Here is a 25,496-nt window from a genome sequence, read left to right as displayed (position 1 = left end):
CACAGGAAGGCATAAGAGAATACAACTTAACTATTCCAAGACAATTTTAAAACATTCTTAGTCAATTAAACTTATCTTCTAAGGACAATTTTTAATAAAATCTTTACTGGACTGATTATTAAGATGATCATATAACACCAAATATTTGAAATACCATCCGACAGCAAATGGAGAATTAGTGGTAAAAGTTTATTTTAAAATATATGAAAAATCAAAGAATGCCCCAATCTTTATGTAGAACTGAATAGAGGAGATGCCTTCTAGATACTTGAATGTAGATACATTCAACAGTTGTGTTTGAAAACACAAGCACAATAAAATAAAATTTTGGCCTTGGGATAAAATTGTTTATGGCACCCAATCATTTGTTAGGTATTCTGGGTTTTTTTCTAAGAGTTATATGCTTTATAGTCAAATATTTTAGTTCTTCGATGGATGCTTTAATCCCATGACTGTGAAAGTAATAGCAGTAAGTTTTTCGTAGACAAGGAACATGAGTGCAGCAGTGAGGACGGTCTGGAGTAGCTTTGCTTCTAGTCCTTTATAGAGTCCTGCCAATCCAAAGCGCCTATGAAAAACATATTAAACATATTTATTAAAAAAAGAAAAGGCAGAAAATTCTTCCTTCTACAGCAAACATACATCAAATTTGCTATCTTCTACTCTTTGTATGCCATTGTTAAGTCACTAAGGATTTAAGGATATGATGTACTCTTTGACCATATGCCAATAAGACCAGTGCTCTATTAGCTTTATCTAAATGAGCAGAATGAACTGCAGATTCTGTCTTCCACTGGCTTCTAGATGTAGCTACTTCTTGGAAAAGAGAATAGCATTTCCAATACATAGGTTTTAATTAATTATCTCAGAATCATTAGGTATTGTGTGGAATACAGACTATATATATAATCAGATATATAACCCGCCTTTCTAGTCAAATTGAGTACTTAGGCAGCTAAAAATAAACATACTACCATAATTAATAAAATACAAAAAAGAGAGGGCTTAATCATGTCTTCTGCTGGCTGGCGGGAAGAAATATTATAAATTCTTCTTTTCCTGCATGCTGCCAGATGAAAATAAATATTTATGTTTTAATAAACAGGGAGAACTAGAGAGTCAGGAAAACAAGATGTATAGGCTTCAATGAAACTTGGTAGAAACTTGTCCATGACCATCAGATAATATTGGATGGCTACAGTGAAAAGCATATGGACAGTGCACTGTATATAAATATAAAATATACTTGCACAGAAATTTATGAACTACTAGAGCATGGAAATCCTGCAGAAAGTATTTGGTGAAGAATAAACAGAGAGAAAGAAAAATGGGAGTTGTGGGGATTTACTATAGACCACTTGAGCAGGCAAGACATAAATGAGGCCTTTATGTATCAGAAAAGCAGTCTTTCAAACAGGCATGCAATAGTTATAACGGATTTCCATTATCCTGACATCTGCTGGAAATTTAATTCTGCCAAGAGTCAAAAAGTCAATAAATTCTTTTACTCTCTTGCTGACAACTTCATTTATAAGAATGTGGAAGATAGTAGATCTTCTATCCTGGATCTAATCCCCAACAAAAGGGAGAAATTGGTTGAAGAACTGAAGGTTATTGGCACCTTTTCTCCAAAGAGGAACTATATGAGCTGTCAGTCAGTGAAACAGGCTTCCATATAATGTTATGACAACTCCTTAATTAGAGGTCTTCAATCAGAGGCTGGATGGTCATCTCTATATAGATGCTATAGTGGATTGTGCACTAAGCAATAAGTTGAACTAGAGGATCTCTTGTATCCCTTTTAATTTTAAGATAAAATGAATACTTTAATCATAGGATAATTAATGGATTTTTATTCTATTATTAAAATTTAATATGTTTTGTGTGTATAATAAATATATATCTCTATCCATTTACAAAGTGTCCAATTTACAGTAATCTAGTAAGACATTAAACTGTGTTAAGTAGAAACCAGGTTAAAAATGCAAAGCTTACTTTATTCTTTGTTGAAGAAGGTAGAGAACATTTTTAAGACTACCTAATCTCTTGTTTTCAGGGTTTAGTCGGTGATGTCCAAACTTAAAAGGAGACAAAATGAATAAATGAATATTTTTTCTTCTTAATTTCCGATTACAGAAGTGTGCAAAATTATGGAATAATACAAAGTATTGTGATCAAGCTTTTAGAATCTTGTACATAACTTAACCATAAGTTAAACTTATTATGGCCTTTGGGCCAGAGAGCACAATATTGAAATATATAAACCTGTAATTGTTATTAAAACAATTAGAACAACCCAAAAGGTAGCAATAAATTGTTTCATTTTAAGTGACATGTGAAGTATAATAAATTGTTTAAAAGACACTAAGATTCATTTACTGCAAGTCAAACTTGGGAGCCACTCAAACAAGCACAAATATATTTGGAAGCGAAGAAGCTGTCCCAAAGAAGTTACAATTGCTCTTTTAGACCAGGGCTTTTCAACCTTTTCACCAATTGTACCACTTGTAGGATATGGCAACATCCGAGTACCACCAGTCGCCTAGCCAGATGTCGAAAACTTGATGACAAAAAAGGAAAAAAGTGATGAAGTACAGGTAGTGCTCGACTTACAACAGTTCACTTAGTGACTGTTTGAAGTTACAATGGCACTGAAAAAAGTGCCCCCCAAGCCACAACCGAGCAAGACAACTGCCTCCCTGCCTGCCTGGCAGCGCTCTTCCTCCTGTCCGAGGTTTTCATTGTTGTGAGCATTTCTGTTGAGGATTGGCAGTGGGGGTGGAGTGGGGGGTGTTTGGTTTTTATTCCCCGTCTGCTGGATGGTTGCAGCAGGTTTTGGTCACTTCACATGACCCTGCGACACTGTGACCTTCATAAATATGAATCAGTTGCCAAGCATCTGAATGTAAATCACAACGCTTCTTCTGGGCTCAGCAGAAGCGCCAGGATCAGCACCGGGCTCCAGCAGGAGCCCGGCGCTGATTCTGGCGCTTCCTCTGAGCCCTGACAGCCCCGAAGAAGTGCTGATCCTGGCGCTTCCACTAAGCCCTAACAGCCCTGCAGCTGCAGCCATCTCTCGCTCAGGGTTGTTCAGTGCTGCCGTCGGTTCAGCTCATTCCCTTCCCCCGCTACTTTTCTATGATGGTCGCGTACCACCTGCCAGGTGCCAATGTACCACAGGTGGTACCGGTACCACTGGTTGAAAAGCCCTGTTTTAGCCCCACTGACTAGAATTAAGGCTGTGCAATGAAGAGCAACCTGATTTAATTTCAAGGAATAGGGTTTGATGAAGTAACTTCTTTAACTGCTTGCAGGCCAGAGTCAGCACACTGACATCTGTATTGGCTTATGATTTATTATTACTCAATCCTAAGCGTTATTGTTTAAGTTGGTTGCTTAGGCATGGGTTTCAATAAAGGCAGAGTGTCATTCTATATGTTTTTGGGCAAAAACTTGCACAAAAGTTGCTTTTGGACAGATCCAAATTTTTATGACTAATTGTTTGAACATTAAAATGTCAGTCTTTGCTGTGAACAAACATTGTTTTGCCATGAATTCAATTGAATCATTCTATGACAGGAGCTTGTCCCAGTGTTGAGGAAGTCTTCTTATTTTCATTAGAAGCTGGAGAGCTAATGGAATGGACTGAAGAAAGATAGGGAAGAGGTAGCATAAAATCAGACCAGTCAATTAAATTGTCTCTAAGAAAAACAAGAAAGCTCAAATATTTGCTGTTTTTCTATTTCTGTTTTTAAGTCCCATTCAAGAACCTTAATTTTTTTAGAAATGGAAAATTTGATTAGTTTACTGTTTCTTATTGTCAAAAAAGTTCATCAGTGTTTAGTTGTTGGCTATCTTGGAAGAGTGCTGTCAGCCACTCTTCTTCTACTTCGTTTTCCCCATTCTTCCCAAATCAGAAATAAGTGTAAATTTTGGCATATAACTTGAGCTATAGTGTTAATAGAAAGGATTTACAAAGAGAATATGAAGCTACCAGATTTACCTCACTATTACATGATGTCATGCAACATTTTATGCAGAGAGGCAAAGGAGAAATCCTGCCTAACAGTATCAATGCAGCCTAGTGTGCTAATCTACTATTGGAAAAGCAGCATCCATTATGGGAGCCATATGCTACTATTAATTCACAACATTCTAATTGTGAAAGTCTGAAAAATAGTCGTTTAAGAACTTTGTTAGCCTGAGTTAAAAGATATGCTTGTTTAATAACAAATTAAAACTATTAAATGGAACAAAGGTTTACAAGTTAGGGTGTGAATGAAAGTGATTTGGTATTACTCATACATACCCGCAAAATTGACTGCACTGTCTGCATAGGGTAAGTGAGGGTAGTGGCAATTGCTTTGGCTATTGCTCCAATAGCAAAGGCGTCCAGTGAAGACAGCTAAAATAACATGAAAAAAATTAGTATCTGGATGCGAAAACAAAATTAAGAACCTTCAAATCTATCCTAACCCTAAACCAAAATGGTAACAATTTAGTTGAATGGAACAATTTCTGAGAGCAAAGTTAAACATCATCTTTCTTGTAAGCCTTGGAGTCTCACCTGCAGTTGTCTTTTTAAAATTTTCCTCTTAAGCCCTTCATAAAACATGAATTGTATGGCAGGGTTAAATACTAACAGCAGTGAGGGGAAAGTACCATTCCACAAAGCCAAGATTCCTTCCTCTCGTATTATCTGATGAAAGGCATCTGATTAGAAAAATAAATAAGGGAAATAAGAATCTTACAGAGGATGCAGAATTATACATTTGATCAGTCTGGCAGTTTAGCATTATTCATAAAGTTCAACATTTACTTTGCAATTTAGATCAGAATTCAAAGAATTAATTTTGTATGGACTCAATGTAGCAGATTTTACTCTATTGCTCAGTATTGATCACGCACAATTGGAAGTTTGAATGATCAAAATCAAGGTGAAAGAAGAGTGAGGTTCTTAAAAGTGGACAGACAAAATTACAGCACACAAAAGTTGTCTTATGAACCAATTCAATTTTTTTTCTGTAATTGTGACATAACTCAAAGATTTATTTATAATGTTTCTCTGCCACACTAGTCCAAGCAGTCTTGATTTTTCTTTCAGCAATGCAAGGCTGATCAAATAAGTAGCATTTAGGTAAGGCAGAGTAACCCTTCTGCCTCTCAAATTAACTTTAAAGAGGTTTGGCATGCAGAAATTACTTTTTGACTCACTTGCTTCTACCATTAATTAATTAGCTGACTGCAAAGTAATTCTTCTGATACCATGTCATGTGTGTTTAACATAAATTAAATGTAAGTGTATATAGTTACTCCTAAATCTCCCCAGTGTTTTAATTATCTTAGCCAGCAATTGCCTAATAGAAATACTGATCTTTTTCTTGATTTTACCATTCATTTCAATTCCTTCTACTCTTCAGCATATATTGTTTCCATCATCCCAAGGAGAAGCAATGGAAAATTTAGAGATTCAGTGATTAATGGGAAACAAGTTTCTGTTGAAAATATTTAACCCTAATCCTTAGTTTCAGATGAGACAAAAACAATTTCTTCTTATGTTCACAAGACTATCAATTAAAAATCACCAGTTTGAAGAATGGACTATTATCTATGTCATTTGAAATCAAAAAAGCCTTTTCAATATTACATAAATCAACTCAAATAGGCTCTCCTGAAAGCCATGTGAATGTCAAAAATATATTTGTAATAAATAATGCCCAAGGCATTTGCTTAGTTCATTCCCTGCTGAAATACCTGAATAGGCACAATTCATTTTGTTTGTCCCTAAAGCTTTTTTAATGTAATCATTTTTATTCAATGGCACAACTGCAGGAAACCAGACACTGCCTTTATTATTCACACATCAAATCTTTAGGAAGATTCTCAGCTGTTAAATACTTTTCTGGCTGGACCTATGAAAATACTAAGTCCATTCAAAGAGAATGGCTTTTACTTATCCTCTGCTTTCTATAAGAATCTAGATAATCTCCATCCCTTTCAGCAATGAATTGTGAACAAATTCTACTCTGTAAGATGCTATGCAAGCTGTAATATTAATTTAATTAGGTTAACAGTAATGATTTTATTTAGAACTGTTATGTTCCTTATTTTTCCTGTATAGGCATCCCCAGGTTAAGAACATCCAACTTAAAGACAACCCCTAGGTAGAAATGCCCAGCTATTACTAAAAATGGCAGACAGTGTTCTTATTCCTTAAACCAATGAATTGTTGAAGCCGCACAATGCTGAAGCTGCATATTTTTAATATACAACCTATTTTCAGAGGTTTCTAAAAACATTGTATCATCAGCTTAAGGAAGGACAATGCCATCTGTTATTTTTAGTAATAGGCAGTGTGTTTATGAGTTCCAACTTACATACAAATTTGGGTTAAAGACAGAGTTAAAAACAGTGTATTCCCTTTTTCATATCTGAAGATCTGGCTTCAATAATTGTGTATGTGAATTTCTCATTAAAACCTTCCCTGCATGCAAAATTGTTTGCTTACATAGCTATTCCTACACAAATGAGGCACAAAGTATGATAAGTTTGCTACTTTTCTGATTTGGAAAAGATAATCCAAACTAATTTCCTTTCTATTTTTCCTAGAGTCAGACTAAAGAGAGAAATCCTAATTAGAATAATTCTCTAGACAGACTAAAAAATGTCAAAAGATACAACAGTAGCAGACGTGGGGAATTTCTGGAACAAGAATAAGAATTCTGTAAATAAGACTTTAAACTATTTCCTTCCAATTGTAAAAGTATATATCGTTTGAAAATTGCTACTTTGAAAAGGCTAGTGCTCATTGCTCACTACTTTACTCTTTCCCACTTTTACTACATTTCCTCCTCCTGCTCCTCCAACTACTACTTTTTATGAGTGCTACTGCTATTAAACAGTATCTCCTTCTATCTGTTTCAGGCTACTTTACAAACACACATGCCACCACATCCAGCTGCCTCTCTGCTCAGCTTTTATAGTCAACAATTGCTGTGCTGGCTAGAGAAAAGACTTAAAGGAACAGAACATCAGCAGCACAGGTGTTTGGCCATTTTGTAGTCAGCCTGTCCTCTCACATATTTCACCCCTTTTAATAGTCTTTTTTATTAAAATATTTTTGGTTTTTTTTTCCATATCTGCATACTTCCCGTATTTCAATAGGAAGACAGCGATAACATTTTGCTATCCTGCCCACTGTATAATAATGAAGCAATATGGTTACAATGTCAGATACCACCCATTTAATCAGGAATTTGTAATGCTCAGCTAATTCAATAATCCTTTGATCTGATTCTTGGTTGTTTTCTTGCACCCAAAATCTCTATTTAGTAGGGGTACTTGTAGAAATTGCTCTAAAATTACCTCCTCTACCACTTTGCTTTGCTTCTTTCATCTGGTTTCAATTATTTCCTACCTAAGTCTTCCAACCTTGCCCTCAATTCAAGAAACCCTGCATGTTTGTTGTAGGTGTAACTCCTAAACCTCTGCTTATAAGCGAAGGGAGTGACATTGTACCTGTATAAAATTATCTCTTTGACATGAAGTAATCCACTACTTTTCTTGCTGGAAGGCTACTGTAAGCTCTCAAAGCTTTCCTCGTTAAACATGGGGCTAGTCTGACTCTCACTCTCAGGCCACTTGCAAGAAGTAGCCACTTTTTCAAATATGGTAAAATAGGCTTCTACATCTTCATCCTCTGACAACTTGGAAATTTTTATGTCTTTGGGACCACTTCCACTCTCAGTTTTATAGTCAGTGTCCTGTGCTTAACTTTTACATCCCCCCCCCAGAGTGTAGAGTTTGAAGAGGAAGGGACTGCAACACAGAAAGCTGTTACATCAAAAATAATGCTGGGATCTGTGGACGTGCTGCCCAAACAGTTTACTCCCTTGAAATCCCTTCCTTCCAATCTGCTCTGTGTGGGGGCAAAGAAAAAAAGCAAGCAATTTCTGTAGGCAATCTCTCCTTTGCCTGACTCTTCCCACCTACCCCCACAGAGAGATTGGAGGATGAGATTTCAAGAGAATGCTACCATATACTATAAGCTGCTTGCATAGCATGCCAGCAATTGCTTTTGATGTGTAGAAGAGTAAACAGCTTACTTTCTCACAGACTTACTGTTAGGGCACGGTAACAACCCCTCCATAGCCCACATGCATTCACTGCAGCACCCAGCCTCTCACTTCTAATACACGGCTACCCTTCCATCTGCTTGTGAACTGCCAGATACTTGCAACTTCCCAACCAACTTCCCCATTGACTTTGCTTGTGGGAAGTGGCAAGGGGTTGCAAATTGCAATCATGAAAGATCCTCATTTAATAACTTTAATGATTTGATGGTGACTGTCAGGATTGCCATTGCTATTTGATATTACATTTGATGTGTACTGAGGGAAATTCCAGTCCCTATTATTATGGTTAAGCAAAGGTTGCCTATAGATTTATGGGAAAATCTTTACAGGTAGTCCTCAACTTACAATTGGTTGTCCCAAAGGTGCTTTTTCAAGAAGCAACTGGACTTTCTTGTTTTTCTTTGAAGACGTTTCACTTCTCATCTAAGAAGCTTCTTCAGCTCAGAGCTGAAGAATCTTCTTGGATGAGAAGCAAAACATCTTCAAAGAAAAACAAGAAAGCCCAGTTGCCTCTTGAAAAAGCAACTTTGGACAACCATGACCTAGATGACTGAGAATCTCCATAGACATTTACAACTGATTGCTTAATGACCATTTGAAATTAGGACTGCCTTGGAAATGGGGTTTTATGGCCCTTAAAGCACTTCTGGTTGTTGTAAGACACTGTGTCTCCCCTCTGCTCTGATCTTGGTTCTTGGCAACCTGCTCACACTTGCAGCCAGTTGCCAGTTGCCCTAAAATCATATGATTGTCATTTGCAATCTTCTCTGCCAGCTTCCCAAGAAAGTCAAAGGGGAAACTGGAAGGGAAGATTGCAAGCTGCTACCACCTGCTGTAGAGCTGAAATTGCTTACCAGAAAGGCATCTCAGCTGGGAGCGAATCTCAGCTCCAAGTTTAAGGATTTTGTTGTTGTTTTTTTAGTCTACCTTAGTATTTTGCTTATATTTTACATTTTTCTCAAATAAAAAGAAAAAAAGAAATTAATCTGGAATTTCCTTCTCATACAGTTGATATGAGTTACTGCTATACGCCTTAATTCACTTTTTAAAAATAACTTTTTTGAAAGTTAAATGATAGCTGGTAGTTTGTTTTTTTACAAAATGACTAGGCAGAATAGTGGTTAAATAATCCACCTCATTTTCCAGAGTGCAACAACCTGTAAACAAGTCTATTCCATGGTTACTAGAATAAAAAGCAAGTACATAAAAAGTATACTACCATGTTTCCCTGAAAGTAAGACCTGCCCCGAAAATAAGCCCTAGTTTTGGGGTGAGGCACACATCTAAAAATCAAGCTAGGGTGGGGATGAGAATGCGGAGCTGCCCCATGTACCATGTACCCGCTTACCTTGCAGCCAGGTCTCTTCTCGCTGGCCCACTTCTGCAGCACCCTCAGGCCTGCATTTTGCAGTCAGAGGCCTTTCCGGAAGGCCACTGCAACCGAGAACTGAGCTATGGAAGGTTCTGGAATGCCTCTGCAAGGCCTTTGACTGTGAAATGCAGGCCGGAGCCCCATTCTCAGCTGCAGAATGAAGCTGCTCCTTCAGCTATAAAATAAGTGGGCCGGCTGGGTGGGGCTATTGGTGGGGGCAGGGCTGTTGGTGCCAGAGGTGAGTGGAAAAGACATACACACCTCCGAAAATTAAAATCTGGTACCTCTTTTGGAGGCAAAAACAACAACAACCTGGAACTTATTTTTGGGGAAACACAGTATACGTTAATAAAATTAAAGTGAAGCTGAAATTTCTGGAGAATGTAGCTCATGTGTGGGAGAACATGAAATACATTGCATTTTTGTATCAGTTCTTTTTTCACACAATTTGTAGGATATTGAGAGCACAGCAGCTTTTTCAAGTCTATCAAAAGCACTGGGTGTTTGATAAGCATGGAAAACTATGCCAAAATGCTGCCTCAAAAAAGGTGGAGGTATGTCTTGGTATTCTGAGTTTGAAAAAGAAAGTAGCTTATGGCTGAAAAGCATAATTTATATACATTACAATAGATAAGGGCAACCCCCCTCTCCCCAACAACCTACCTACAATGCCTTTGTAATTGGTTGGTATAATATCTTCATTTCTAAATTTTGCCCCCTGGAGTTTAAGACGGGTGTTTACCACCCAGAGCGGAGTAGTCAACAGTACATTCACTATACCTAAGGAAACAGAAGCAAAATTCAGTAAAAAGAGGCCTCAGATAATTAAAATCAAAATTAAATTTTTAACTTTAATGTATAAAGCAGAAAAGGTACCATTTGAAATACTTCACAAAATCTAGACTGAATTTATTCTAGAGGAAAAAATATTTAAAATGGAAAGTCAAGGGAGCTTCTCCCAAAGGAGCTTTTCCAAAAGGGCAACTGGACTTGGTTTTTTCCTTGAAAACACTTCTCTTCTCATCCAAAAAGCTTCTGTAGTTCACAGGATTCCATGGAGCTTGCTTTATTTTAGTTCTTTACCAATTATTACACATGTCATTGAGCTAGGCAAGAAAAGCAAGCTTGTTTTTCACAACAGGTACACACCTAATTATTTCCAAATATTTGTTCTAACTTAATGCAAACTTCCCACATGAAACTTCATTATGAAATCATGCACTGAGAAAATCAGAAGTGCTAAACTGTTAGGATTCAAAAGGCATATCTCAGATAACCTTAAGTGGCACATAACATCAGAGAATAACACAAGTTATAATAAATAATACAGATCAAGAAATATGTGGCAGTGCTGGCAGCTATAGTAAGATACACATTATATCTCTGCTCTGAGAGTTGTATTGGTTGCTAGTTTATTTCCAGGTTCAATTCAAGATGCTGATTTTTTGAGGGGCTATCTCTCCCCAGTTACATCTACCTGTCCCATCAGGTCTGGCAGAAAGGGTGTGTTATTTCTGCTAAAGATTTCCATTTGACAGGAACCCAGAGATGGGCCTTTTCTACCATGGCACCCACCCTCTGTGACATTATTCCTGCTACTTATTGGCCTTCAGGAAATAAAAACAAGTTCTTTCAGCAGGCAGAGAATCCCATGAAAATTACTGCAATAATTAAGTTCGCAGATGATACTACCGTGGTGGGTCTTATTACAGGTGGGGATGAGACAGCATACAGGGCGGAGGTACAAAAACTATCCATATGGTGTTGTAACAACAACTTGCACCTGAACATCAGCAAGACGAAAGAGATGGTGCTAGACTTCCGGAGGAAAAAGGAGGAACCTGCCCCACTTTACATCGGGGAGGATTGTGTGGAGAGAGTTTCCTCCTTTAAATTTCTGGGAGTCTACCTCTGCGAAGATCTTACCTGGAAAGTTAATACAACCCAGGTGGCCAGAAAGGCCCAACAGAGACTTCACTTTCTCAGGGTCTTGCAGAAGAATAGGGTAGAACAACGGCTAATGACCCTCTTTTACCAGTCTACTATAGAGAGCGTCCTCTCATATGGTATTGTGGTTTGGTATGCTGGTCTGACAGCTGTGGATAGGAAAGCATTACAGAGGGTGGTGAGCACAGCACAAGACATTGTGGGCTGTCCCCTGACACCACTGGATGACATTGCCAGATATGAGTATACACATCAACTAAGCACATGCTCATGTTCTAAAATAATATAATAAAATGAAGAGAAATGTTCAGTTATACAAAAGTGAAAAATCTATGGGGGACTTCCAGTTTTGTGTCACAGCGATGCAGGAAGGCAGGGCTCTGCCTTCTGCACCCGATTTCTCCCTGCTGGGGGCCCTAAAAGGGCCTAAAGTTGCCCCAAAGAGGCGATGAAGGAGTGGTGCCTTGTCGATCACGGAGAGACCGCGGTCTTTCTGTTTGATCCAAGGAAAGCCCTCCAAACTGGACTGGACCCATATTCTGGAACCTATTGGATTATAAAGGCTACACATAAAGACCAGAAAACTAGATGAAACTTTGTTCTACTCTTATTAAGATTGGTGATACTAGATGATCTCCAGGAATGATGCCTCAAGAAAAAATAAACACCTTTCAGAAGGAAATATACTTTATGCTTGTTCACCAAACAATTGTTGCACACAAAGAGGACACAAAATGAAACCATAATGAGACTAAAAATAATTTGGATAATATAAATGAGCAAGTCTCCAAATTAAATCTACAAGTAGAAAATTCCCAGACAATGACTACAAAGTATGAACAAATAAACCAGAAAACAGAAGATTAAGCAGAGGAAATGGACTTAGAGATGGAAGAGATATAAGAAGGAAAATATAAACTACCATATACAAATAAAATACTGATAACAACGAAAATGGAAAAGAAGCTTTATCCCTTAGGTCTGCAAAATATACAAGATGATAAGGAAGATTTTAAAAAATGGAATATAGAGCTGTCAAGGGAAATGTCACAACTTGGGAGACAAAAAATGAAAAGAGAAATTGAGGGAAAAGGAAAGTGGGAGTTGCTTAAGGAATATAAATGGGCGAAATTCCCCCCTCCCCTCAAAAAAATACCCTACCTAAATTGTCTTCCTCATGCCAAGCAAATTTTATAAAAATAGAAAGAAAATTTCTGGGTGACTTAATTGCCCTGGCTTGGAAAGCTACTTGGCAAGGAAAGAAAGCAAGAGTTAGATTTAAAAAACAGAAGATTTGACCGATTAGAGGAGGCATTATATGTTTAAATATTTGTTTGAATATGATTAAAAGAACAGATGACCCTTAGATATAATTAGACTTTATAATGAAAGATATATTTTAGAATTAAAATAACATTCTTTTCTTTTTTTGATATGGGAAATATAAAAATAAGAGGATGGCTGTCATGACTAAAACTTTTAGCTATATAAATGTAATTAATATTGAGAAAATCATAACTGACAAAGTATTTCAAATATTGATGGGAAATCAAATCTTAACAAGAGCATGAAAAACAGATTGATTTATGAATTGATATTATTGTTATTTGTATAATATTACTAAAATATGATGAGGATGTTTTTGTATACATCAATAGTAGCAAGAATTGTAACTATGTAATGAGAGGAAAATGGAAAAAATATGGGGAAGAAAGGAGGATCAGGAAAAAAATACTGGATTATGTAGTACTGAACAGATTTATATTAAAGAAGTTAAATATGTGAACCCAGACAACACATTGTTTACTAAGCACTAAAGATTGTAATTCTTAAAAATCAATAAAACATTAAAAAGGTGAAAAATCTAAGACAATTAAAACTATAAAAGAGTACATGAGACAAATCCTTTCAAATTAAAAATACATTTAACACTTTATTTCATTATTTTAAATTGCCTACATGGATAAATTAATTCATATCCCAAATTCAATAAATTTCTGATAGGATTTTATTACCTGCAACCACACCAAGAATCAAGTCCTTTCCTGTAGTTGAATGATGACCCTTGACCCAAAGAGTTTTTAAACTATTAAATGTATAGAAATAGACAAAGTTGGAACAACAAAGGCTGGAGATAACAGGGAACCACCCTCGATATGGTGCAATGCTAAGGAACAAAATAACAAAAGCAAAAAATGAGAATCATGCAATCATCATAGCTAAAAACATATCTGCATCCCATTCAAAACCTAATCAATTAAATATATCTACTAACTGAAGGATTTTGGGTTAACTGTTCAAGAAACCAAGTGACAAAATAAAACACATTTAAATACTATTAACTATATTTAACAGAATATAATTCTATACTCAGGACTAAATTTTACTGAACATATTTATTTCTGCATAACTATGAACATAACCCAGGAGGATATATTACTGGAAAAATTAAAAGGATTAGAATTCCAGTCTGAAGGCAAGAAACAACCAATTCAAACACACTGTTTCTTGTTCAAATATTTCCTTTCAAAGACAGTAGTATTTTATGGAGGGACATTTTAAAAATTAACACACTGTAATTATATAGTTAACAATATTCTGTTCATACCAAAGGTATCACAAATATTTTTATGTGACAGATGTTTTTAACTACATATAGGTCAATTTATTCTAACAAGATTTCAGCCAATGTTATTCCTGCCTAGAAATTTTTCTTGAAGAAGAAACAATGTTGTAGCAAGTCCCTTAGTATAGAAGATTATACCCACCCTTTAAATTTTTTTAACAGTATTTTGAATTACAAAGAAAAAGTTCATCAATTCTTTTTTTGTCAGTTTTTTTCTGTGCTTTCTAAAAGATGCTTTAGTTTCTAATGGCTTTTTAAAATTATAACTATTCAAATTACTTAATTGAAATTTAGGAAGAGCAGTATTGCACACATTTGTCCTCCACTAATTCTCCTAGCAAAACAGCCCTGTACTTACATGCCTTCTTCTTTAATTATCTCCAAAAGAACTGCGTGTGTGGTTTTTGATTTGCGTTTTTCATCCACTGGAAAACAAAACAAATTTTTTTAATGATTTAATCCATTTCAATACTGCCTTGAGAGCATCTTCTTATGTGATGGGGAAGGTAGGGCAGAAGTAAAAGTCCATTGTTTATTTAATATTCAGGTTCACTGGTTCAGTCTAAAACAGAACAGTCCTTCATGGATAGGTCTATAACTGACCACAAATTAAGAAATAGGGTGAAAAAAAGTTTGCATTTGTACAAATTACAAAAAAAGAAATGCATAGAATTGCTTTTCCTCACTGGAAAGTTTAAGATTACGTCAAAAGATTATTTTATATCTGCTGTAAGAATAACTATATTGGTTGCCGGTTTTCAGTTTTAAACATGTCTTCTATACTTAACCACCAAATCCTAAAAGGTGAATAAAATTAATTTTTTGAAAGGATTTCTTCAGGACATCTACATTTCTCAAACGGAGCTTGCTGAATTTTCCTAAAATGTACATTTGCCACGTGAATATAACCTTCTTCCATCTCTAGAGTATTGAGAATAAAGAATAATAAATAACTTTTAGAACATCCAGATTATATCTTCCTGCAGTTTAGAAACCCAAAAATAATATAGTTGTTAATGAGTCTTTTCTCTAATGACTCTAACAATATCATACTAAAGAGATTCATCAGCTTAGTTAGGAATCTGAAAGGTTTCCAAGGTAGCAAAAATGTTGCAAGTTCTATTTTCTGAAGACTATCACAACAGAGACATGATGTACTCATCAATATACTTTGCAAAACTATTACACATCTGGGACTGGGTTATTGCTGAGTACACAGTGTCTTAAAAAAACAAGGGAGGGTTGTACTTAGAAAGAAAATACAAACCATAGTTTTTGGCATCCCAATTATTTTGTAATTTGAAATCAATAAAAAGCCCTGATCAGCCACAGACTGCATCGGCTGCCACTTAAAAGTCAATAGGTAGTAGCCTAGCATCTCTCCAAAAATTATTGGATAAATAAAATAGATCAATCACTCAATAATATTTATTTGGTCAATGACCAGCAAAATTTAAAAGAACAAAAAGAAACAAAAACAGAGTGAACTAAATAAATAAAAAATATACTAACAGCTAGCAAAATGAAGATCAGTTATTACCCTGAACAAATTTTAAGATATAAATGCAAAACCAAGTTGGTAAGTTATATATAATATTCTCAAAGGCTAAATGTAAAAAAATGTGTTGCTCACCTTGAAGTCTTAGTCTAGCTGTATCCAGAGGAAAAAACACAGTCATTGCTGTCACACTACCCTAAAACATTTAGCACAAAAAATTAACTATGTAGAGCATGTGGTTTTTGGTTTTTTTGCAAAGCTACAATGACCTATATTAAATCAAATCAGTTTATGACAGCCATTTGACTAGATAAAGTAAGGCCACACTTGGAATACTGCATCCAGTTTTGGTCACCACAATGTAAAAAAGATGTTGAGACTCTAGAAAGAGTACAGAAAAGAGCAACAAAGATGATCAGGGGACCGGAGGCTAAAACATATAAGGAACAGTTGCTGGAATTGGGTATGTCTACTGCAAGGGTAGGCAACCTTGGCTCTTTTATGACTCATGGACTTCAACTCCCAGAATTCCTGAGCCGCTGAAGTCCACGAGTCATAAAAGAGCCAAAGTTGCCTACCCCTGGTCTAGTCTAATGAAGAGAAGGACGAGGGCTAACATGATAGCAGTGTTCCAATATCGCAGGGGTTGAAAGAGGAGGCAGTCACGCTATTCTCCAAAGCACCTGAAGGCAGGACAAGAAGCAATGGATGGAAACTAACCAAAGAGAGAAGCAACCTAGAACTAAGGAGAAATTTCCTGACAGTTAAAACAATCAGTGGAACAACCTGCCTCCAGAAGCTGTGAATGTTCCAACACTGGAAGTTTTTAAGAAGAGACTGGACAGCCATTTGTCTGAAATGGTATAGGGTTTCCTGCCTGAGCTGGGGGTTGGACTAGATCACAGGTCTGCAACCCGCGGCTCTTTCAGCCGCCCCCGGCGGCTCCTAGTCCTCTGCCATGTGCAGTCCAAAAAAAAAAAAGTGGGACTAAAAAAGTTCAACCAATCTATTCAAATATGCAGGGTAGGTGCATATCTCGCCTTGGCTCCACTCTTTAGTCAAACCCTGTTCTGCGCATGCGCGCATCTATGCGCATGTGCACACAATTTTTTGCGGCTCCCAGTTTTTCCTTTTGAGGGAACAGGTTCCGAGTGGCTCTTTCACTGTTTCAGGTTGCTGACCCCTGGACTAGATGACCTCTAAGTCCCTTCCAACTTTATATTATTATTATTATTATTATTATTATTATTATTATTATTATTATTATTATTGACAGGGACGCAGTGGCTCAGTGGGTTAGGACGCTGAGCTTGTCGATCTGAAGGTCGGCAGTTTGGCGGGTCGAATCCTGAGTGCCGCGTAACAGAGTGAGCGCCTGTTACTTGTCCCAGCTTCTGCCAACCTAGCAGTTCGAAAGCATGTAAAAATGCTAGTAGAAAAATAGGGACCACTACGGTGGGAAGGTAACAGCGTTCCGTGCGCCTTTGGCATCTAGTCATGCCGGCCACATGACCACAGAGACGTCCTAGGACAAGCACTGGCTCTTCGGCTTTGAAACGGAGATGAGCACCGGCCCCTAGAGTTGGAAACGACTAGCACGCATGTGCGGGGGAACCTTTACCTTTACTTTTATACACAATCTATCCCTGTAGCTTTCTATCTATAGTTTTAACATTAATCTTTATTATACATATCAAAGAAGGAAAGGAGGAATTAATACAAACAATATATTGCATTTCTAATATATGGAACAAGTATATAGTTTTTGACTCATTTGTTTAATCAAATTCTATTTAGTTTTAGAATTGTGTGGCAAGCAACTCACATTTTATGTAATATTTCAAAACTATTAGGTCATAGCTATGCAAAATATTGAAAATAAAAAAGGATTCACAAACTTTTAAGCATCGCTTTATAACATGTCCAAACAAGCAGCTAGATATGGTCTAATTTCTTATTTGATTATCAACATTATTCAGATATATAAGAAATATGAAACTTATTTAGCAATCCAATAATCTTAAATCCATGAGCTAGAAGTCAACGAGCGCATGAAATAATTCTAGGGCATTCTCATTCCTGTTCCACCTATGCAGGTCTAAACAAGTTATAATAGACTGAGCAGTTAAAGACTGTTTATATTTGCTTTCCTACACTGAGCAACTACCCTCACATATAAACAGATATAAAATACAACATAATCAATTTGTATAATTGTATAATCTAACTTCTCTGTATGGAACTAGAGCCTTAGAGCCTTACAATAGTCAATAAAAGCCCTTCCTTTCCTTTTTTTTATCCAGTTACACCCTCCCACACCTTTAAGACAGCATGAGTAGCTGGGCTGTTAGATGTTTTGTGCCAGCCATGGCAGTTCCCCAAAAAGGTCATCAGATGGGAGCAAAGAGGCTTCTTTGCTTCCACTGATGAGCCAAGGGTCTCAGACCCGACAGCCCCATTGGTGAGAGAGTTTTATGGTCAGGGAGGGACCAAGACCCCCCATAAATACCTCTGCACGAGGGGCTGCTCTTTGTTCTCCAGTTCTTGTTCTAACTTCTACCTCTACTCCTAGCTCCTAGTACTTCTTTTGTTTTAGTTATGTAATGCTAGCTTGCTTTATTTTATTTCTCTCTCACATGCAGGCATGAATGCTTTCATGCCAAGTATTTCTTTCTCTTTGATCTATCATTGAATAAAGCTAATATGATTGCATCTCTGCGTGATGCCTTTACTTGGAAGCACCTTTAACGATTCATCGTGAGATCACCTCACATGGGCCACATCTGTGCTCTAAGAGAAAGATGTCTTCAATATTTAGATATGGGTGTATACTGTATTTTGAGCTGGGCAATTGCAATTATTTGGGACAGCAGGAGAAATTAAAGTTACAAGTGAAAGAGGGGGAAATGCCAGACAAAAATGGGTAAATTATAGTGTAGTCAAGGGGTGTGTGGAATTCAGACTCAAAAGTAAAAACACTGACAAGTAACAGCCATCCAACAGCTGGTAAGCAACTTTTCCCTTCCTAGCAAAAAATTATGAGATGCTTAAATTCCAAGCGGCCAGGATGGCAGCAACTGGTACTTGGCTGAGGACCCAGATTGTTGGGGGCAATTAAGCTGACTTTGTAATAATGCCGCTTGGGGGGGCGTATGAAAGCCCTAATAAGCAGGCATATACATAGAATGAAGGCTACTGCTAAGCTTGTAAGCCGCCCTGAGTCTTCGGAGAAGGGCGGGATATAAATGGAATTTAAAAAAAATATTGAATCATAAGCTAGCAACAAAGCCAGCTAATTTTAATGTACGTAGAGATTGGTTAAGAGGTGGCTAGAACTGGAACTAAGGAATTTGCCCAGCTGAGAGCACAGCCAAAGATACAGCTAACTAATCCTGTTATCTTTTCACAGATATAATTCAAATATGTCTAACACAGAATATGTAAAAGAGGGTCATAGGTAAGAAACAAGGTTTGATAAATTCTGTTTAAGGATCACTGTGTTTTGGTATAATAACAAAATCCCTTGTAACAAAGGGAAAAAATGATCCCCCTTTTTTGGGATGTAGCATTTACCAAAAAGAACTCATAATAATAAATAGCATATGAAAATGACAGCATGCTTTATTTAAAGTTCTGAACTTACCCTAGTAGAGAGATTATAACAGGATGTATTTGGGGAAAAACACCTTTTTCAAAAATTGGCTTCCTTTTGTTTGTTAAGTATAATTTTATGAATCCATTTGTGTGTGATTATACTGGTATATATACTACTAAGATTAGACTTTTTATTCTGACAGACATTCTGATAGATATGATGAGCAGGGGCTCCTTAATGAAATAATATTTTTTCTTGATTTATACTAAATCCCTGATTATGTTTTTAATTTGGATCTCTGATAATAAAGAGAGGTAGCATCTATGTTGATTTTTAGATTGTACACTATATGTTTCATTACAATGATCCAGATATTAAAACATTCATAAACAACTGTGATCCATTTAATCTACAAACTGTTTGCAGTTTGATTGTTGTATCAATGATATATATTACAAAAAATCCTTTTAACAGGCATGATGATGACGACGTGTATCAAACAGCTAACCATAGAAGCTATTAAGACAAAACAAAACCTAAAAATGCTGAATCGGATAATTTTGATACTCTTCAGAATTTTAGAAACTAAAGTTCCTAAACTTTTTTTTTAAAAAAAAGAATAGGATGAGCGCTCGATTTCGAAAAGTAACGGCTGTTTTTTGTTTTTTTTTAGCCCAGTGCACCTAAACCAGGGGGAACAAGCCCAAGGTCCCCTCCATCTCCACGCCTTCCTTCAATCCAGCAATCCAGCTTTCCTTCAATCCAACAAAATCCTGTCACCTCACTTCCGGGTCTTCCTCACACTCCCTCCCTCCGCAATCTACTCACCACAGCTCCAGCCATGGCATGGACCAAGCTCTCGTAGGAGAAGACGCCGACCATAGCTGCACCTTTGGCAGGGCCCGATCGCCACTGCTGCGATCTTCCCCGGCTGCATGAAAGAGAGCACAGAAACGGAGAGGCTAGAGAGGGAAGCAACGTATCGCCGACACCACCCCTGGCCAGTCCGCTGCCGTACTATGTGACGTCGCTATCAAACATTTCCTGCACTCCGCCAATCACCCGGCGGCACGGATCGGGAAATATATCGGAGAGGAAGAGGGCTGGTCAAGTTTGCGCCCTGCTTATCCCGCTCGCCCCCTTCCTACCTCCCCAGCAATTTAAGTCCAACGACCTCAAGTTGTTCTCTTAGCGACGGTTTGGCCGTATTTTTGTTTGTCTTATCACCTTTGCTTTTTTGAGAGTTCTATCAATTTGGCAGAAGCGCAAAGCAAAATAGCTTTCTCCTCTCATGGCCTTTTTATTTGATGGATAGGTACACATCTGACAATTAGTGGTCATTAGCAGAGGACAGAATAGCGCATAGGTCAAAATTGTGCCCAAGAAGGATGGATATACTTCACGTGGAATTTAAAGCCAAAAACTAAGAAAAACCTACTTTAAAATCAAACCTTTTGCGAAGAAAATAATCTGGGAGGGGAATATCTTTGGAATGTCACTCAACGGCAGTATTAGCTTTATATCAAATGCAATATGAAGTGCGGGTAAAGGCATTCCTCAAGCCAATATTTCTTAAAGTGTAGTCCGAGGGTTCCTGGGGGTTTCTCAAGACTCGGGTCCAAAAATCAAAATTACTTGCCAGATATTGAAGATATTTGCAAAAATTTAAAACAACTCTTAGCTTCATTTTTTTTGGTTAAATATAGAGGATTTTTCATGAAAAATGTTGTGTTCGTATCTAATAGGTATAATATTTATTTTTACATGATTCAATAAATGTTCCACAAATTTGTAGATTTAAGAATCATTGCTGTAACTTAAGTTATGGTAGCATCCTTTGCTTTAATGGTTACCACTAATTTCATATTTTGCCTATTGTGCAACTGCACAAGAACAACAGATAAAATTAGGCAGAGACTCAATATGCTCATTTGAAATTTCACACAATAAAATGACTAATCCTGACAATGATTTATGAAACTTCAATCAATCAGTCATTACAGCAATAAATTCAGTGGTCAAATAGAAATAAAACATGTATGTATGTATGTATGTATATTAATACAATTCTTGGTTAAGGAACAAGGCTAGAAACCACAAGGTTATAAATTCTAGTTTTGCCATAGTAATGAAAGCCAGCTGGGTGATTTTGGGCCAGACTTTCTCTTGACCCAACTCCACCTCAAAGGGTTGTAATTTAGGGAAAATGAGAGGAGTATTAGGGATTTTCACTGCCTTATTTATAAAATAATAGCCTAAATAAAAAAATCTAAAATCAACACAAAAAGGATGGTGTATGTGTGGAAGTAAAAAACTGAGCAATCCTAGAAGCTATAGAAGAATACTGATGAGACAGGAGAAATGACAAATAGATTTTTTTTTAATCCCATTTATATCCCGCCCTTCTCTGAAGACTTACAATCTAAAGCACAAATCAATGTGCGTAGCAATCCTATTCTTTTCCATGGAATTTCTTTAGGATAGGAAGTATGAAAATCAACTGGGATTTCCTGAACAGATGTGGGGGGGGGAAGCATATGGCTCAGATACTACTGAGCCATCCCCACAGGGTCATATGCTTTGTTGAAAAGAGGTATTTCTAGTGCTCCAATAGAATGGCAAGACAATTATCCAGTTTGACCAATGTGAAACCCCACACTTAAAATAATTTAAAATCTATATCCCAGACCCACTGCTTAAGAACACTTCTGGCATTTTCAGAGTCTAGTGGGCAGAGGCTGTTCAGTGCAAACCCTAGGGATGGAGCTTGCCAATAACTTTTTTTTTAGCCAGGTTGACTTAAAAAGTTCTCTTAAGAAACCTTTTGCTAGGGAACAAAAATTAAAGGTTTAAATTAAAGGTTTAAAAGGCTGTGAAACATTCAGACCAAGCCTGTTTCAAAATGTAGAGCAATATTAATTCATGTTGATGTTATTCTAATAAACTTAGACCAGACAGGTTAAATATCAAACTTTGTAGAAGTACAGACTTGAACACTACAGAGATGAGAAATGATGTTGACTATAAATGCTTTGCAAGTTGCAAGGATGAAGACCACCCTTCAAATGATTGTTGGCTACATATAAAAGCCCTGGGACCACTCAACTTAATACATAAGTGAGGCGATGTAGAAACCAAGAGTACCTGAAATACTGTGCAAATATACAAATTAAAAAGTACAGGAACTAAAATATAACCTTGCCTCATCCTTGAGGCATAATAGGTGGAGGATACAGTGACAGCTCCAGGGAAAATAATCACAAACTGTCCACTTTCAAAGCTTGTTAGAATAAAGAAAAGCGGCAACCCTTTCATTTATTCCAGTCTCTCCCTTGGGATTAACAAAAAAATCTGATTTGGAATCAAGGAGGACTGTGAAAATATCAAGTCTGGGGTAGGAAGAATATTTCCTGGCTAAACAAGAGTCCCTTCTAAAACCTGACTGTTGCTCAGCAAAGATGTTTTCACTTTTGTTACAACTGGATCAACATAATTCAACTGTATACAGCAAGCTGATGCATTTATCAGTCAAGATAGTTTATTTTCTGTTTTTATAAAATGGGGTCACTGTCACACCACCAATTGGTAGGGAAAAAATGCTGAACTGAATAATAGGGGCAAGCAAGATAGCCAGACTGTTTTATTTATCCATACTAGGTACACACTCAATATGCTCATTTGTTTTAATAACTAATAATTTATGAAATGCTTGTTTTTCCTTTTTTCTTTAAAATAACTTTAGTAACTACTAAATAAGATACCATCATCCACAAAAACATTGATTGTTGTTTCCTTGTTGGGAAAATACAGAGTAATTGATTTTTTGTTTTGCTGTACAAGATTTATATACTATATATACTAATTTGTGTTCTTAAATATGTTTCTCAATCTGTGTACATATGTAAAATCTGGGGTAAATTTTGTAAAACAGTTTGTCTCTAACACACGTTTTTTGGGTTGCCTTAGCCTCAAACCAGTTTTTCAGGTATTACCTGCTTCAAATAATATAGTTAACAAGCCAAAGGCTGCAACAGTGGAATTTTCACAAGCAGTAGCAGGCAAGATCTACAATGCAAATGGCATCACTTAAGTTATATTAATTTCTTATACAGGTAGTGCTTGACTTACAACCATTCATTTAATGATCCTTTAAAGTTACAATGGCCCTGAGAAAAAGTGACTTATGACCAATTCCCACACTTACGAGCATTATAGGATCTCCATAGTCAACATAATAAGACTTTGGGTACTTGGCAACTGCCATGTACAGTTGCAAGAAAAAGTATGTGAACCCTTTGGGATTACGTGGAGTTTTGCATGAATTGGCCATAAAATGCACTCTAAATGTCATGTAAGTCACAACAATAGAAAAACAGTCTGCTTAAAGTAATACTACACAAACATTAGCTGTTGTCATGTTTTAATTGAACATAACAGGTAAACATTCACAGTGCAGGGTGGGAAAAGTATGTGAACCCCGAGCCCACAGGTCTGCAACCTGCAGCTCCGGAGCCGCATGCGGCTCTTTTCAGCCATCTCCTGCGGCTCCCAGTCCTCTGCTATGTGCAGTCCTCCCAAAAAAAAAGTGGGGACTAAAAAAGTTCAATCAATTCAAATATGCATGCAGGGTAGGTGCATATCTCGCCTTGGCTCCACTCTTCAGTCAAACCCTGTTCTGCGCATGCGCGCATGTACGCGCATGTGTACACATTTTTTGCGGCTCTGAGTTTTCCCTTTTGTGAGGGAACCGGTTCCGAGTGGCTCTTTCACTGTTTCAGGTTACTGACCCCTGCCCTAGCCTAATGACTTCTCCAATAGCTAATTGGAGCCAGGAGTGAGCCAACCTTGACTCCAATCAGTGTGATGATATTGGATGTGTTGCTGACAGCTGTCCTGCCCTTTAAAAACACACACCTCTTTTGGGTTTACTGGTCTCAAGAAGCACTGTCTGATGTGAACCATGCCTCGCAGAAAAGAGCTCTCAGAAGACCTACGATCAAGAATTGTTGACTTGCATGAAGCTGGAAAGGGTTACAAAAGTATCTCCAAAAGCCTTGATGTTCATCTGTCCACGGTAAGACAGACTGTCTACAAATGGAGAAAGTTTAGCACTGTTGCTACTCTCCCTAGGCGTGGTCGTCCTGTAAAAATGACTGCAAGAGCACAGCGCATAACGCTTAATGAGGTAAAGAAGAATCCTAGAGTGTCAGCTAAAGACCTACAGAAATCTCTGGCACATGCTAACATTTTTGTTGACACATCTACAATAAGGAAAACATTAAACAAGAATGGAGTACATGGGAGGACACCACAGAGGAAGCCATTGCTGTCCAAAAAAAATATTGCAGCACGTTTGAAGTTTGCAAAAGAGCACCTGGATGTTCCACAGCACTACTGGCAAAATATACTGTGGACAGATGAAACCAAAATTGAGTTGTTTGGGAAAAACACACACTATGTGTGGAGAAAAAAAGGCACAGCACACCAACATCAAAACCTCATCCCCACTGTAAAACATGGCGGTGGGAGCATCATGGTTTGGGGCTGCTTTGCTGCCTCAGGGCCTGGACAGATTGTTGTCATTGATGGGAAAATGAATTCCAGTTTATCAGGACATTTTGCAGGAAAACGTACGACCATCTGTCCGCCAATTGAAGCTCCGCAGAGGATGGGTGATGCAACAGGACAATGACCCAAAGCATACAAGTAATTCAACAAAACAATGGCTTCAACAGAACAGAATACGCCTTCTGGAGTGGCCCAGTCAGAGTCCTGAGCTCAACCCGATTGAAATGCTTAAGAGAGCGATTCACACCAGACATCCCAAGAATATTGCTACACTTTTGTGAAGAGGAGTGGTCCAAAATTACTCCAGATCGTTGTGCAGGTCTGATCTGCAACTACAGGAAACGTTTGGTGGAGGTTATTGCTGCCAAAGGAGGGTCAACCAGTTATTAAGTCCAAAGGTTCACATACTTTTTCTACCCTGCACTGTGAATGTTTCCATCTTATGTTCAAGTAAAACATGACAACAGCTAATGTTTGTGTAGTATTATTTTAAGCAGACTGTTTTTCTATTGTTGTGGCTTACATGACGTTTAGAGCGCATTTTATGGCCAATTCATGCAAAACTCCACGTAATCCCAAAGGGTTCACATACTTTTTCTTGCAATTGTATTTACAATGACTGCAGTGCCCCAGGGTCCTGAAATTGTCATCTGCAACCTTCTGAGTTTCTGACAAGCAAAGTCAATGGGGGAAAGTCAGATTTGCTAAATGACATTATTCACTTAACTGTAGTGATTCGCTTAACAAACATGGTA

The 25,496-nt window shown here is 37.3% G+C and overlaps 1 protein-coding gene across 1 annotated transcript; it reads right to left on the bottom strand.

The window, feature by feature from the left end:
- Positions 1–170: 170 nt before the first annotated feature.
- SLC25A17 (solute carrier family 25 member 17) lies at positions 171–21,006 on the bottom strand. The gene is made up of 9 exons (XM_081330743.1): positions 20,002–21,006; positions 15,714–15,774; positions 14,439–14,505; positions 13,470–13,621; positions 10,171–10,287; positions 4,568–4,713; positions 4,310–4,405; positions 1,996–2,078; positions 171–568 (listed from the first exon to the last, which is right to left on the bottom strand). The coding sequence occupies exons 1-9, from the start codon at positions 20,053–20,055 to the stop codon at positions 421–423; spliced, it is 924 nt and encodes a 307-aa protein (XP_081186869.1). The 5' UTR covers positions 20,056–21,006; the 3' UTR covers positions 171–420.
- Between the last annotated feature and the right edge of the window lie 4,490 nt (positions 21,007–25,496).

Source organism: Vipera berus, assembly GCF_964194415.1.
Source record: "Vipera berus genome assembly, chromosome: 6".
NCBI classification, from domain to species: domain Eukaryota; kingdom Metazoa; phylum Chordata; class Lepidosauria; order Squamata; family Viperidae; genus Vipera; species Vipera berus.
Note: the sequence above shows the minus strand (reverse complement) of the source record. Positions and strands in the feature narration are given on the sequence as shown.